Raw genomic sequence first — 14,896 nt, 5'->3', positions numbered from 1 at the left:
ACTTCCATATCTTCCTGTGTCTGTTTATGCATGTTTAGATGTCAGTCTTTCTTAGCATATTTGAGTGTTTTGGGTTTCTAGATCGTCCATGTGTATCTATTTGGGTTTGTGTATTAGTCTATCCAAGGGTCTGGATATGCCAGCGTGAATCAGTGTTATATGTGGTATGTCCCACAGTGTTTGTGTATGCCCCTGTATAGACAGGAGGCTGGGTGGTGGGTGGGATCTGAGAATCCTCATCCAGCTGTTTCCCTCTGATGGTAGGAAGGGAGCTCTGCTCCCCCCCCTTTTGATCTCTCATCCAGCTTTCAGAAAGCTCTGTATGGGGGTGTTTCTCTCCTAGCCCTGCCCTTGGGCACAAGGCCAGCCCTGCTGCCCAGCACTAGTGGAGTGGTTGTGTGCAAACACCTAGAGAGGGGCTCCTCCCATACCCCCTACAGGAAGCCTTTCCCGCTGGCAGGCCAAGTTGTTGGTTGCTGCTACCTAGGGAAGAACTGAGCCCCTCTCCTTGGAGAGCAGCTAGCCTTCTGAATCTCAGGGTCAGGAAATCCCTGCTTTCCCAAGCTAGGTCACTGTCCATCTGGCTGAGCTTTCTGTGCTTGTCAGATGCAGCCAGACAGTTGGGGGGAAACAAAGCCTATCTCCATGGCAACCCGCCTCTGCTTTCCAACTTGGGCAGTTCAGTGGTTTCATGGGGCCTTCTTTGGGCCCAGCTCTGGGATGGGGGTGAGTGGTGAGGATGAGTTACTAAGGCTTCTGCCTATGTGCACTGCAGCCCCGCACCCCACCATACTCAGAAACTTTCACAGGTACCCTCTGATGTTCAGCTGGGGGAAATGGTACTCAGAGCAAGTTTATTGCCCACAGACACATGACAAATTAGTGACAGGGTGACATGAGAACCAAGTTGGCTTCAGGGCTCCTTTTCTGACATGTGGTGTTTTCATTCTAGGATCCAACAGCCATCTGAGAATATACATATGCATATATGTATGTTCTTATATAAATACGTATTTGCTTATGAAAACTTTTTTGGGGCCAGGTGTGGTGGCACATACCATTAATCCCTGCAGTCTGGAGGCAGAGGGTGGAGGATCACTGTGAGTTCCAGGCCACCCTGAGACTACATAGTGAGTTCTAGGACAGCCTGGGCTAGAGTGAAACCCTACTGCAAAAAAAAAACCCAAAACCACAACTATAGCACCAAGTGCTAGAATTAAAGGCATGCACCACCAAACCCACTCCAAAACTTTTTTCTTTTTTTTTTTTTTCATGGTAGGTTCTCTAGCCCAGGCTGACCTGGAATTCACTATGTGGTCTCAGAGTGGCCTTGAACTCATGGTAATCCTCCTACCTCTGCCTCCCCGAGTGCTGGAATTAAAGGTGTGTGCCACCATGCTTGGGCTCTTCCAAAACATTTAAAAATATATGTTCTTTCTCCTTTCTTCCTTCCTTTCTTACTTGGGAGACAGAAAGAGGCAGAGAGAGAGAGAGAGAGAGAGGGGGAGAGAGAGAGAGAGAGACAGAATATGGACACGCCAGGGCCTCCAGCCACTGTAAATGAACTCCAGGTCCATGTGCCCCCTTATGTATCTGGCTTAGGTGGGTCCTGGAGAATTGAACCTGGATCATTTGGCTTTGCAGGCAAATGCCTTAGCTGCTAAGCCATCTCTCCAGCTCATTAAAACATTTTTAAATGAAAATTGGACTTGGGGGAAAATGGTTCAGTGGGTTAAAGTGCTTGCTGTGCAAAGACCTGAGTTCAGATCCCTAGAAGCCATGCAAAGCTGGATACAGTATGGAATTTCTGTAATCCTAGCACTCCTACTGAGAGATGGGAGGTGAAGATAGAGCATCTAGAAGTCCTCAGGCCAGCCAGCCTGGTGTTCACAGTGTGAATAAGAGATTTTGCCTCAAATAAGGTAGAAGGTGAGGACTGACACCCAATGCTGTACTCTTTCTTTCACAGGTATTTCTGTGAATTGTGTTAACATATACAAACACAGACACACACGCATAAAAAGGTGTTTTTTTTCCTCTGAGGTAGGGTCTCACTCTACCACATGCTGACCTGGAATTCACTATGTAGTCTCAGGGTGACCTTGAACTCAATGGTGATCCTCCTACCTCTACTTCCCAAGTGCTGGGATTAAAGTTATGTGCCACCACACCTGGTTTAATTTATTATTATTATTTGTTTATTTGAAAGAGAGAGAGGGAGAGAATGGGTGCACCAGAGCCTCCAGCTGCTGCAAATGAACTCCAGATGCAAGTGCTACCTTGTGCATCTAGCTTACATGGGTCCTGGGGTATTGAGCTTGGATCCTTTGGCTTTGCAGGCAAGTGGCTTAACCACTAAGCCATTTCTCCAGCCCCCTTTTTTTGAGAAATAAAGGGGGGGGGGAGAGAATAGACATGCCAGGGACTCCAGCCACTGCAAACAAACTCCAAACACATGTGCCACCATATGCATCTGGCTTACACGGGTACTGGGTAATAGAACCTGGGTTCTCTGGCTTTGCAGGCAAGTGCCTTAACCACTAAGCCATCTCTCTAGCTCCTCCTCCTTTTTTTGTCTTTCCTTTAACAAATATTTTATTTATTTATTTGACAGAGAAAGAGGGAGAGACATGGGCACGCCAGGGCCTCCAGCCACTGCAAATGAACTCCAGATACATTCATCCCCTTGTGCATCTGGCTAACATGGGTCCTGGGGAACCAAACCTGGGTCCTTTGGCTTTGCAGACAAACACCTTAACCACTAAACCATTCCTCCAGCTCTCCTTTGTTTTTTCAGACAGGGTCTCATGTAACCCCTGCTGGTCTTGAGCTCATGGTAATCCTTCTGCTTAAGCCTCCTGAGTATTGGAACCACAGGCATACTCACCACACCTGGCCTTTATATCTACATGCATACAATCTTACGTGTGTGCGTGTGAGTGAGTTTGTATGGAACATCAGGGTCTCTTGCCACTGCAAATGAACACCAAGAGTCATGTACCACTCTTTGCATCCAGCTTTGCGTGGGTGCTGAGGAACTGAACCCAGGCCAGCAGGCTTTATAAACGAGCACATTCGCCGGGCGTGGTGGCGCACGCCTTTAATCCCAGCACTCGGGAGGCAGAGGTAGGAGGATCTCCGTGAGTTCAAGGCCACCCTGAGATGACAGAGTTAATTCCAGGTCAGCCTGGACCAGAGTGAGACCCCACCTCGAAAAACCAAAAATAAATAAATAAATAAATAAAAAATAAACGAGCACATTCTTAACCACTGAGCAATCGCCCTATCCCTTCTTTCTTTTCTGTTCTTTTCTTTTCCTCCCTCCCTTCCTTCCTCCCTTCCTTCCTCCCTCCCTCTCTTTCTTTCTTTCTTTCGCTGCACAAAACTTTTATTTCATTTGGTCCAAGACTTGAGAGAGGATCTGGGCATTACAAAGCTGCCTAGTGGCTGGAAAGGCTGGGATGGAGGTGGTCCTGAGGGTGGTTAGGGCAGAGCCGGAGGCCCTGGAAGGCTGCGCAGTATCTAGCCGCGCTGCAGGGTGAGCCCCTCCAAGAGATACTCGCCCAGATTTGGCTGAGGGCTCGCCAGTCTGCGCAGACTGGTCAGGTGGTCGCCCCATCTTCTTGATGACCTTCACCTCCTCATCCAAGAAGTGGTTCTCCAGGAAGTCACAGAGATGGGGGTCTGTGCGGGTAGAACCCAGCGCATGGAGATCCAAAAGAGCCTGGTTCAGGTTCTTCTCCAGTGCCGGCGGCTTCCATGGCCTCCGGAGTTTCCCCCACTATCTTGAGAAGGCTTCTGCACATCCTGGAGAGCGCCGGCCGCCGCGCTGGTTTTGCATCTTGAGTAGACGCTCCGCGCCCTGGCGCTTCTCCTCGAAGCGGCCCACGCGCGCCGGCCCAGCCCAGAGAGAGGTAGGTGTAGGAGGCCCGCAGGTGCAAGTTGACCAGGCGGTGGACGAATCTGGGAGGTCATGGCTGGTCCGGCAATAAGGAGTTAGAAGGTTCTGGATGGTCCTGGAAGGGGCAGGCGGCGAGGAGATGGTTCCGGTGGTGGTGACTGGAGAGAATTGTAGGCAGTTGGAAATTTCTTTTTTTTTGAGGGGGGGGGGAATAAAGGAAAAGGAGGAAGTTCCCGGGTCTGTTCAGTCCAAACAGTGTTGAAGCAAGACACAGACACTGGGGTCCCTGGGGGCGCCGTCTTCTTTTCTTTTTAAGATAGGATCTTTTGCAGTTGGGCGTGGTGGCGCATGCCTTTAATCCCAGCACTCAGGAGGCAGAGGTAGAAGGATCGCAACTCAGAGAGTTCAAGGCAACCCTGAGACTACATAGTGACTTCCAGGTCATCCTTGGCCAGAGTAAGACCCTACCTCAAAAAAAAAAAAAAAAAAAAGATAGGGTCTCTTGGGCTGGAGAGATGGCTTAGTGGTTAAGGCACTTGCCTGCAAAGCCTAAGGACCCAGGTTCAAATTCCCAATATTCACATACATCAGATGCACAATGTAGCACATACATCTGGAGTTTGTTTGCAGTCACTAGAGGCTGTGGTGTGCCCATTCTCGATCTGCCTCTTTCTCTTCCTCTCTTTCTCTCAAATACATAACTAAATTATATATATATATATATATATATATATATATATATATATATATATAAAAACATATATATATATATTCCTTTTTCGAGGTAAGGTCTCACTCTAGCTCAGGCTGACCTGCAGATCACTATGTAGTCTCAGGGTGGCCTTGAACTCATGGTGATCCTCCTACCTCTGCCTTGTGAGTGCTGAGATTAAAGGTATGCGCCACCACGCCTGGCTAAATATATATGTTTTTTTTAAAGATAGGGTCTCACAAATCAGGTGTGGTACTGGGGAATTGAACCTGGCTCCTTGGGCTTCACAGGCAAGTACCTTAACTGCTAACCATCTCTTTAGCACACTCTTGGCTCCCCCCCCACCCAGGTAGGGTTTCACTGTAGCTCAGGCTCTCCTGGAATTAACTATGTAGTCTCAGGGTGGCCTCGAACTCACGATTCTCGTACCACTGCCTCCTGAATGCTGGAATTAAAGGTGCGCACCACCACACCCAGCTTTTTTTTTTAACTTTTATTTATTTATGTGTGTGTATGCCAGGGTCTTTTGCTATTACAGATGAAAGCGCATCTTGCTTTTTTTAATATTTATTTTTATTCACTGATTTATTTGCGAGAGAGAGAGAGAGAGAGAGAGAGAGAGAGGGAGGGAGGGAGGGAGGGAGGGAGGGAGGGAGAGGGAGAGGGAGGGAGGGGGAGGGAGGGAATATGAATGAGTGTGCTAGGGCCTCCGACTGTTGCAAACAAACTCCAGATGCATCTGCCACCTTGTGGATCTGGCTTACATGGGTTCTGGGGAATCGAACCTGGGTCCTTTGGCTTTGTAGGCAAGCGCCTTAACCATTAAGCCATCTCTCCAGCCCTCATCTTGGTTTTTAATGGGTGGCTGGGAGATTGAACCCAGGTTGGCAGACTTTACAAGCAAGCACCTTTAACCACTGAACCATTTCCCCAGTCCTATAAATCAGGTCCTATAACCTTTGCTGGGTATAGTGTTGCACACCTATAACCCCAGCACTTGGGAGGCAGAGATAGGTGTATCAAGTGCTCAAGGCCTGTCTGGGGTACATGATATCCTGTAAAAAGCAAAAACGAAAACAAAACAACAACAACAAAAACAAGCCAGGTGTGGTGGTACATGCATCTTTGATCCCAGCACTCGGGAGGCTAAGGTAGGACTACAAGTGGAAGTCCAGGTTAGCCTGGGCTAGAGTGAGACTCTACCTCAAAAAAACAAAAATAGCCGGGCATGGTGGCGCACACCTTTAATCCCAGCACTCAGGAGGCAGAGGTAGGAGGATTGCCATGAGTTCAAGGCCACCCTGAGACTCCATAGTCAATTCCAGGTCAGCCTGGGCTAGAGTGAGACCCTACCTCAAAAAAAAAAAAAAAAAAAAACCCAAAAAAACAAAAAAACAAGGGGCTGGAGAGACAGCTTAAATGGTTAAAGGCACTTGCTTGCAAGGCCTGCTATCCAGAGTTCAATTCCCCAACCACCCATGTAAAGTTGGATGTTAAAGTGATACATGGACCAGGCATGGTGGTGCACGTCTTTAATCCCAGCACTTGGGAGGCAGAGGTGGGTGAATCACTGTGAGTTCAAGGCCACCTTGAGACTACCTAGTGAATTCTGGGTCAGCCTGTGCTAGAACAAGACCCTGCCTTGAAAAACAAAACAAAACAAAAAAAGTGATACATGGGGCTGGAGAGATGGCTTAGTGGTTAAGAGGAGATAGAAGCAGGAATGCACCTAGGACTTGCTGGCTAGCTAGTCTATTTAGTGAGCTCTAGATTCAGTGCAAGATTCTGTTTCAAGCCAGTCATGGTGGCCCACACCTTTAATCCTTTAATCGGGAGGCAAAGGTAGGAGAATCGCTGTGAGTTCAAGGCCACCCTGAGAGACTACAGAATGAATTCCAGGTCAGCCTGGGCTAGAGTGAGACCCTAATTGGAAAAAAAACAAAACAAAACCTGTTTCAGCAGAAACTGGCCTGGATACCCATGACCTTGCAGTGCCTGGCATTACCTTCACATGACCCTCACAATAGGAGGAAAAGATGATGACATCAAAATAAAAGAGAGGGGGCTGGAGAGATGGCTTAGTGGTTAAGGGCTTGCCTGTGAAGCCTAAGGACCCCAGTTAGAGGCTCAATTCCCCAGGATCCAAGGAAGCCAGATGCACAAGGTGATGGACGCATCTAGAGTTCTGCAGTGACTGGAGGCCCTGGCGCGCCCATTCTCTCTCTCTGCCTCTTTCTCTCTTTGTCGGTCACTCTCAAATAAATAAAACACAAACAAAATTAAAAAAAATAAAAGCGAGACCAAGCTGGTGGTGGTGGTACACTCCTTTAATCGCAGCAATTAGGAGGCAGAGGTAGGAGGATCACTAGAGTTTGAGGCCATCCTAAGGTTACATAGTGAATTCCAGGTGAGCCTGGACCCTACATTGAAAAACAAACAAACAAACAAAAAAACCCCAATCAGTAAATAAAAGAGAGACTGATGGAGAGAGTGGATTTGTGAAGGGGAAGAGGGGGAGGGGAAGAAATTATCATGGTTTATTGTCTGTATGGAAGTTGTCAATTAAAAAAAAAAAGATTCTGTCTCAGAAAAAAAAAATAAAAGAACAACTGGGAAAGACATCAGAAGTCAACTTCTGGCCTCCACATGCATGCATGCATGCATGCACACACACACACACATAACACATGCATGTGCACCCCCACATATATGCACCAAACTGTACACAGTTAAATTATTTTTTCCTTCAGTTCTAGTTTTTTTTTGGAATTCACTATGTAGTCTCAGGCTGACAGTGATCCTCCTACTTCTGCCTCCCAAGTGCTAGGATTAAAGACATATACCACTATGCCTGTTTTTTTGTTTTTTTTTTTTTAAATTTTTATTAACATTTTCCATGATTATAAAATATATCCCATGGTAATTCCCTCCCTCCCCACCCCCACACTTTCCCGTTTGAAATTCCATTCTCAATCATATTACCTCCCCATTACAATCATTGTAATTACATATATACAATATCAACCTATTAAGTATCCTCCTCCCTTCCTTTCTCCACCCTTTATGTCTCCTTTTCAGCTTACTGGCCTCTGCTACTAAGTATTTTCATTCTCACACAGAAGCCCAGTCATCTGTAGCTAGGATCCCCATATGAGGGAGAACATGTGGCGCTTGGCTTTCTGGGCCTGGGTTACCTGACTTAGTATAATACTTTCCAGGTCCATCCATTTTTCTGCAAATTTCATAACTTCATTTTTCTTTACCGCTGAGTAGAACTCCATTGTATAAATGTACCACATCTTCATTATCCACTCATCTGTTGAGGGACATCTAGGCTGGTTCCAATTCCCAGCTATTATAAATTGAGCAGCAATAAACATGGTTGAGCATGTACTTCTAAGGAAATGAGATGAGTCCTTTGGATATATGCCTAGGAGCGCTATAGCTGGGTCATATGGTAGATCAATCTCTAGCTGCTTTAGGAACCTCCACACTGTTTTCCACAATTATGCCTGTTTTTTTAAAAAATATTTTGTTTTATTTATTTGAGAGAGAGAAAGAGGCAGATAGAGAGACAATGGACAAGCTAGGGACTCTAGCCACTGCATACTAACTCCAGACGCATGCATCACCTTGTGCATCTGGCTCATGTGGGTACTGGGAAATTGAACCTGGGTCCTTAGGCTTCACAGACAAGCGCCTTAACTGCTAAGCCATCTCTCCAGCCAACCCCCCTTTTTTAAAAAAAATAATTTTTATTTATTTATTTGAGAGAGAGAAAAAAATAGGCGGGGAGAGAGAGATAAGAGGAGGGAATTGGTGTGTCAGGATCTCTAGCCACTGCAAACTCCAGACACGTGTGTCCTTTGTGCATCTGGCTTACATAGGTCCTGAGGAATCAAACCTGAGCCCTTTAGCTTTGCAGGCAAGTGCCTTAACCACTAAGCCATCCCTCCAGCCCCCATTGTAATTTTTTAAAAAATATTTTATTTTTATTTATTTATTAAAGGGAGGGAGAGAGTGAGAAAATGAGCACCCCAGGGCCAGGGCCTCTAGCCACTGCAAACGAACTCCAGATGCATGTGCCACCATATGCATCTGGCTGACGTGGGATCTGAAGAATTGAACCTGGGTTCTTAGGCTTCGCTGGCAAGAGCCTTAACCACTAAACCAGCTCTCCAGCCCCTCCACTGTAATTTTGAGAAGGGTCTCACATAGCCCTGGCTGACCTTCAGCTGTATGTAGCTGTAACTGAGGATGACCTGGGAACTCCTTTATCCGGATCCTCTGGCTTCCACCGCCTAAGTGATAGGAATTCAGGAGCGGGCCACCACACCCAGCTCTATCCTCCTTCCCCTCTGCCTCCCATAAACTGGCACTTACTGGTAGCTGGAAGCATTTCTATTGGGGCACACCCCACTGACCCTGTGGACAGTTACTTTTACCTCTCAGATAGGGGTGGGGGCATTGAGTGGGTGGAATTAGGCTTGATTCTAAGAGGTAGTGGGAGGATCAAGGCCCTCAGCAGGGATATTGTTTGAAATGTTAAATGGGTTGCCTCAGACCCCAGCAGGGTCAGATTAGGGAACGGGGGAATGTTGGTTGAACTAGGTTTTTCAGTTTTGTTAGGGGTCTGTAATTTAGCTGGACTGCCCTTCCAGTTGGTCTAGGAACAGGGGAGGGTGGGCAAAGGCCACAGGTGGTCCCACCCCCAGGCTCTGAGAGTTCCTTCCCAGTCAAGTCTCAGTGAGGCATCTATGCTGGAAGAGGCCAGGCCTAGCAAGGGGCAAACCTGGTGCCTGAGGAAATCAAGTCTCCCAAGCAACATTAGCAGGGTCCTGGGCTTTCCAAAAACAATAAGGCTCAGTTGGAAAGCCTTTGGGTTGTTGCCTTGAGCCTGGTTCTTGCTGGTTCCTCTATGGGAACATGCTGGCAACTTCCTGTTAGATCAGGTGACAGCCTGGCTCCAGGTTGGACTTTGAGCCAGGTTTACAGGGACTGCTGGGAAGTCAACTCTCTCAGCTGCCTGTACAGCCAACCAATGAAGAAGGGGAGCTGAGCTGAGCAATCATTAATCTAGACACAGCAATCAGCTGTGGCCTTAGGTCCTGTGCTGGATGGAATGCTTTGCTGTCACTTTGTTTTTTTTTTTTTTTTTTTTTTAAAATACTTATTTGCAAGTAGAGAAAGGCAGAAGAGAGGCAGATAGAAGAGAGAGAGAGAAAATAGGCACTCCAGGGCCACCAGCCACTGCAAACGGACTCCAAATGCATGGGCCACTTTGTGCATCTGACTTTACGTGGGTACTGGGGAATAGAACTCGGCTCTTAGGCATTGCAGGAAAAGGTCCTAACCACGGAGTCATCTCTCCAGTTCTGCTGTCACCTTTCTAATCTTTCATGTTTTCTTCCTTCCCTCTCTCTCTTCTCTTTACCACAACTACATCCCCAAGTCCAGTTCTGTAGATCTGAATAATTTTTGTGCATGTATAAGCTTGCTTGCATGTATGTGTGTATATGGAGACCATAGTTTAATATCAAGTATTTTCCTTAACAGCTCTGTCCTTTTATTTTCCCCCAGAGGAGTCTCATTCTAACCCAGACTGACCTGGAACTCATTCTATAGACCTCAAACTCAAGGTGATCCTCCTACCTCAGTTCCATGAGTGCCGGGGTTAAAAGCATGCACTACCACGCTGGCAGAGAGAAAGAAAAAGAGGGAGAGAGGTAGAGAAGGAATATGAATGAATGATAATGGGTACACCAGGGCCTCCAGCTCCTGCAAAGAACGCCAGACACATGTACCACTTTGTGCATCTGGTTTTACATGGGTAATGGGGAATTAGCACTGTAACCATCTTTCTAGTTCTAGTACAGAGCTATCCTTCCAGTCCCCTTCTTTTTTTTGGCGGGGGGGGGTTCTGAGGTAGAGTCTCACTCTAGCCCAGACTGACCTGGAATTCATTATGTAGTCTCAGGGTGGCCTCGAACTCATGGCAATCCTCCTACCTCTGCCTCCTAAATGTCAGGATTAAAGGGGTGTGCCATCATACCTAGCAACTTTAAAAAATATTTTTATTTTTGTTTATTTATTTGAAAGAGAGAAAAGTATGAGAGCGAGAGAAAGAGAGAGAGGGAGGGAGGGAATAAGGGCTCCAGGGCCTCTAGTTGCTGCAAAGGAACTCCAGATGCATATGCCACCTTGTGTATCTGGCTTTATGTGGGTCCTGGAGAATCGAAAACCTGGTTTTGCAGGCAAGTGCCTTAAATGCTAAGCCACCTCTCCAGCCCAGCATTTTTTTTTTTTTGTAACTGCAGTTTTTTTATTTTTTAACACAGCAATGATTTATTTATTTACTTAAGAGGGGCAGATAGAGAATAAGCACATGCCAGGGCCTCCAGTCACTGCAAATGAATTCCAAGTACATGAGCCACCTTGTGCATCTGGTTTATGTGGATACTGGGGAATCTCGAACTTGGGTCCTTGAGTTTTTCAGGCAAGTGCCGTAACCACTAAGCCATCTCTTCAGCACCCAGCAAAATTTTTTTTTCATGGTAGTGTCTCACTCTAGCTCAGGCTAACTTGGAATTCACTATGCAGTCTCAGAGTAGACTCAAACTCATGGTGATCCTCCTACCTCTGCCTCCTGAGTGCTGGGATTAAAGGCGTGTGCCATCACGCCTGGCTTCAATAATAATTTTTGATCAAAGAGTCCTGCAAATTACATAGCTAGTCCCTGGCATTGGAAACTGGTGTTATTCACGCGTAACTGACATTGTCTTCTGACCACCCTTTCCAAAAGCCGTTTGTCTTTCTTCCGCTCCCGCCCCCGCCCCCCCTCCCCCGCCCATGCATTCAGTCTATCCTACAGCTAATGCCCTGTTGACTCTGCATGTTTCAGCCCCTCTGCCTGTGACATCTTTCCTTTGACAATCACTGAGGACGAGGTAGGGCACGTAGGGTTAGGGATAGGCTACTGCCTATCTGTAAAGAGTGCTCTGGGATTACCAACTTGGTCCGAATGAATAATGTTACCAGGAAACTGAGTCTCAGCAAGGACAGTGGGTTATCTGCCCTAGGTGTCCAGGTCGGGGAAGTGACAGCAATGGCAGGAACTGACCACAGCTGAGCCTGTAGGAACACTCCGGGACTAAGCTATTATCTTACAGCGTTACAGTGAGTGAGGTGTACAGTATGCCAGAGTCAACGAGGCTGGGTTACCTACACAAATGAGCCCCTTGTCCTCATGGAGTCCCGGCGAAAGCTATGTGACAAGGGTCAAGTTGATAATACAGGAAAACCCTATGGGGCCATCACAAGACCTTTCTGGGGACCAAGGGAGTGTGGTTTCAAGTGCAATGAACTCACAGTTGGTCCCTAGGGGAGTGTCTAGCGTCTAGGTATGCACAGCCCCTGGGGTGAAGGATTTGGCTGCTCTGTGACTGACCACTCTATGTTCTTGAGTAGCAACAATCCCCTCCTGGCCTCCCTTTCCCTTCCTTACTGAAGGGTAACTCCCTGTCTTGCTTCCCTTATAGCTGGTTGTAGAATCAGAAGATATAAAAGGGCTTGGTCAGCTACAATAAAGCACCAGAGGCCTGGAGGAAATGAACACAGCATTTCCTCCCTGACTATTAAAGGCTTTCTTTCCTACTGGCTTTGCCAGGCATCATTGTCACTTATCCCAAGACCCATCCTAATTAATCTGTGGAGAGAAATTCCGAGCCAGGCATGCTCCATACCCCGAGGAATCCAAGATGAGTTAAGGGTAAACTGAGGAAGGATGATGTCACTCTATGCAGACCCCAGGAGATCTGGGCCCAGCACCACTGGAAAGATGCCTGGAGCCCGGGAAAGCTGTGGGAGAGCGCTGGGGCCTGGCTCCCGGGTGTGGACCCAGGAGCATGCCTGTCATTGGCCACCAGCCTCAGGTGTTCCTGAAGCTTACCGCCCAACATTGCCAGGGCCCTAGAAAGAATTCTCCAAATTTCCTTATTCCAGGGAAAAAAAAAAAAAAAAAGAAATTTTTTTTCCAGAATCCCTTATTTCTTCCTGGATCAAAGTTGGGATATCAGGCTCTCCTGGGATCCAACCCTACTAGCTTGTGGTTTCCCCTTCCCCATTTGCGGACCCGAACTCAATTTGGGACCCCCTCCCCCGCCCACTCGGGTCCGGGCGCGGGCGCAGGGCAGGACTCCGGGTTCCGCGGACCACCTCCTCTCGGGACCGACCGGGGACGTTCCCCCGCCCCGCCGACGCCGGCCGGCGGGGAGGGGCAGCGGGCCGCTCCCGCCGGGCTCCCGGGGCTCCGGGGCCGCCTGCGCGCCCCGCCCGCCGCCCCGCCCGCGCCGCCCCCGCCCGGCCTCCGCCGCCCAAACTTTTCTCCCGGCGCGTCTCCCGCGGCGGCCGCCCGCCCGCCCCCGCGCATGGGCGTCGCGCCGCAGGGGGTCTGACCCCCCTCGATCCCCCCACCCCGCTCCTCCCGGAGCCCTCCGTGCGCGCCATGGCGGCCCGCGCGCCCCCCGCCGCACCTGCGGCCGAGGAGCCCGGGAGCCCCGGCGGCCCCCCGCGCAGGAAGAAGTCCCGCTCCGGCCTCCGCCGCGCCTTCAGCTGGCTGCGGGGCAAGCGGCGCAAGAAGAAGGCGACGGGAACGGAGGGAACCGACTCGGCCACCGCTCGGGCCAAGAAGACGGACGACAAGGCCAAGAAGGCCAAGGGCAAAGGCCGAGGTGAGGCGGTGGACACCTGGGCTGAGCGCGCCGAGGGCGTGGCGCGCGGTGGCTAGCTCCTCTGCTGGGGGGTCCGCCGTGGGCTGGACGGGATCACCCCTACGGACTGGTTCAGAGCCACCCCCACGTGGGCCCCGCGTCCTCCACCGGGACTCCACCTGCATGTCTGAAGGGTTGGAGACCACCCCCCCCCCCGCCCACTCCCGGCTGGGGCAGGGGTCCCCTGGCTGAATCAGGAAGTGCAGGCAGGCCAGCTCTCCTGGCGGACTGGCTATCTCCCCCCCCCCCCAGGCTCACCCAGGTTCTGCCCTCTGCTGAGTCAGGGGGTCAGAGACTTGAGTCTGGCTCGGGGCCAAGGGGAGAGGCAGGTGGCCTTGGGTCTCTGGTGGCGGTCCCTTTGGGTCTGGAAGGTCAACTGCACTCAAAAAAGGGAGTTTCTGTCCTCCAGGTGCATCCTGGTTTCCGGTCCCACAAAGGACTCAGCTTAGAGCAGAGCATGTCTTAGGGTACTGAACAGTGTTCGCTTTTTCCCACCTGCCCCCACCCACCTTACTGCTCACCTGGGCCAAACCGCAAACATCCACCTCCTGGGGTGGTGAGCTCACTATCTAGAGTCAGCTGCCGCTCCCCATCCATCAGTCCTTCCCCCAGCTCTCCTAGGAACCTGCCAGTGTTGGAAGTGTTGCTTACGGGTTGGGGAAACCGAGGCCCCGAGCTAAGTGGATACCAAACCTGGGCTGCGGTGGGAAGTTTGAGTCCCTTGGCTCCTCCTCTGTCCTGAGGGATGGGGGTGGGGAAAGACCTGGCCCCTTTCTGCTGGAGTCCCTGTCCTTTTGGCCACTTGCAGGGCTTGCCCCTCATTTCCCAAGTTATGCCTGTAATTTGGTGGGGAGACCTTCCATCTCTGCCCAAGAGTGGGACTTCTTGGGGCTTGCTGCCCTTGAAAGTCAAGTGTCTTCTACCTGCTACAGTGCTGGAGGTGAGGAAATGGAGCTGAGGGCCTATCCCACCCTGCCTGTGTTTACCCTCTCGTGTCCTTTAACCACCTCCTCTGGAAAAGAATTAGAAGGAACTTCAGGGGTCAGGAAGAGGGTGGAAAGCCTCTTGTGCGATTGCATCCGGCCTGATCTTCCTTTTGGATAAGGGCCCTGCTCCCCTGTGGCCTAGCCACAAATAGAAGCCAGGGTGCTGGGGCTGGGATGGCTGGGCCAAGCCCTGAGGTAAAGTTTGGGTGAGGGGTGTTTCCAAGGGTTCTGCAGCCTTTACTAGAGGGGAATCTTCTGTCCCAGGGCTGCCCCAATGGGGGATCAGGGTGAAGTCATTCTCACCTCCCTTAAGAGGGTATGGGTCAGAATTACAGCAGGATGGATGGTGGTCAGACTGTCAGGATTGGCAGGTGGAAGGTTAGTGGGCTAGGGTATCCCAGGACAGTGGATTCCCTTTTTGCAGGGAGACCAGCTTGGGGGCAGGGGGCTGGAAATACTGAACTGTAGGTCCCTGCTCCAACATCTGGGGTTTGAAGTCACTGGGTCAGTGACCAGGCTCCCTCTGCCT

The 14,896-nt window shown here is 49.8% G+C and overlaps 1 protein-coding gene and 1 pseudogene across 1 annotated transcript in view; one reads left to right on the top strand and one right to left on the bottom strand.

Moving 5' to 3' along the window:
- Positions 1–3,522: 3,522 nt before the first annotated feature.
- On the bottom strand, positions 3,523–13,041 carry LOC123460668 (annotated as a pseudogene).
- A 75-nt stretch (positions 13,042–13,116) lies between these two features.
- Positions 13,117–14,896, top strand: part of Kiaa1522 (KIAA1522 ortholog) — a 34,345-nt gene continuing 32,565 nt past the window's right edge. Inside the window, exon 1 of the mRNA XM_045150366.1 lies at positions 13,117–13,342. Coding sequence (XP_045006301.1) covers positions 13,117–13,342 — 226 coding nt within the window. The remainder of the gene's footprint in view (positions 13,343–14,896) is intronic.

This window comes from Jaculus jaculus, chromosome 5 (assembly GCF_020740685.1).
Source record: "Jaculus jaculus isolate mJacJac1 chromosome 5, mJacJac1.mat.Y.cur, whole genome shotgun sequence".
NCBI lineage: Eukaryota > Metazoa > Chordata > Mammalia > Rodentia > Dipodidae > Jaculus > Jaculus jaculus.
This window is presented reverse-complemented; position numbering and strand designations above follow the sequence as displayed.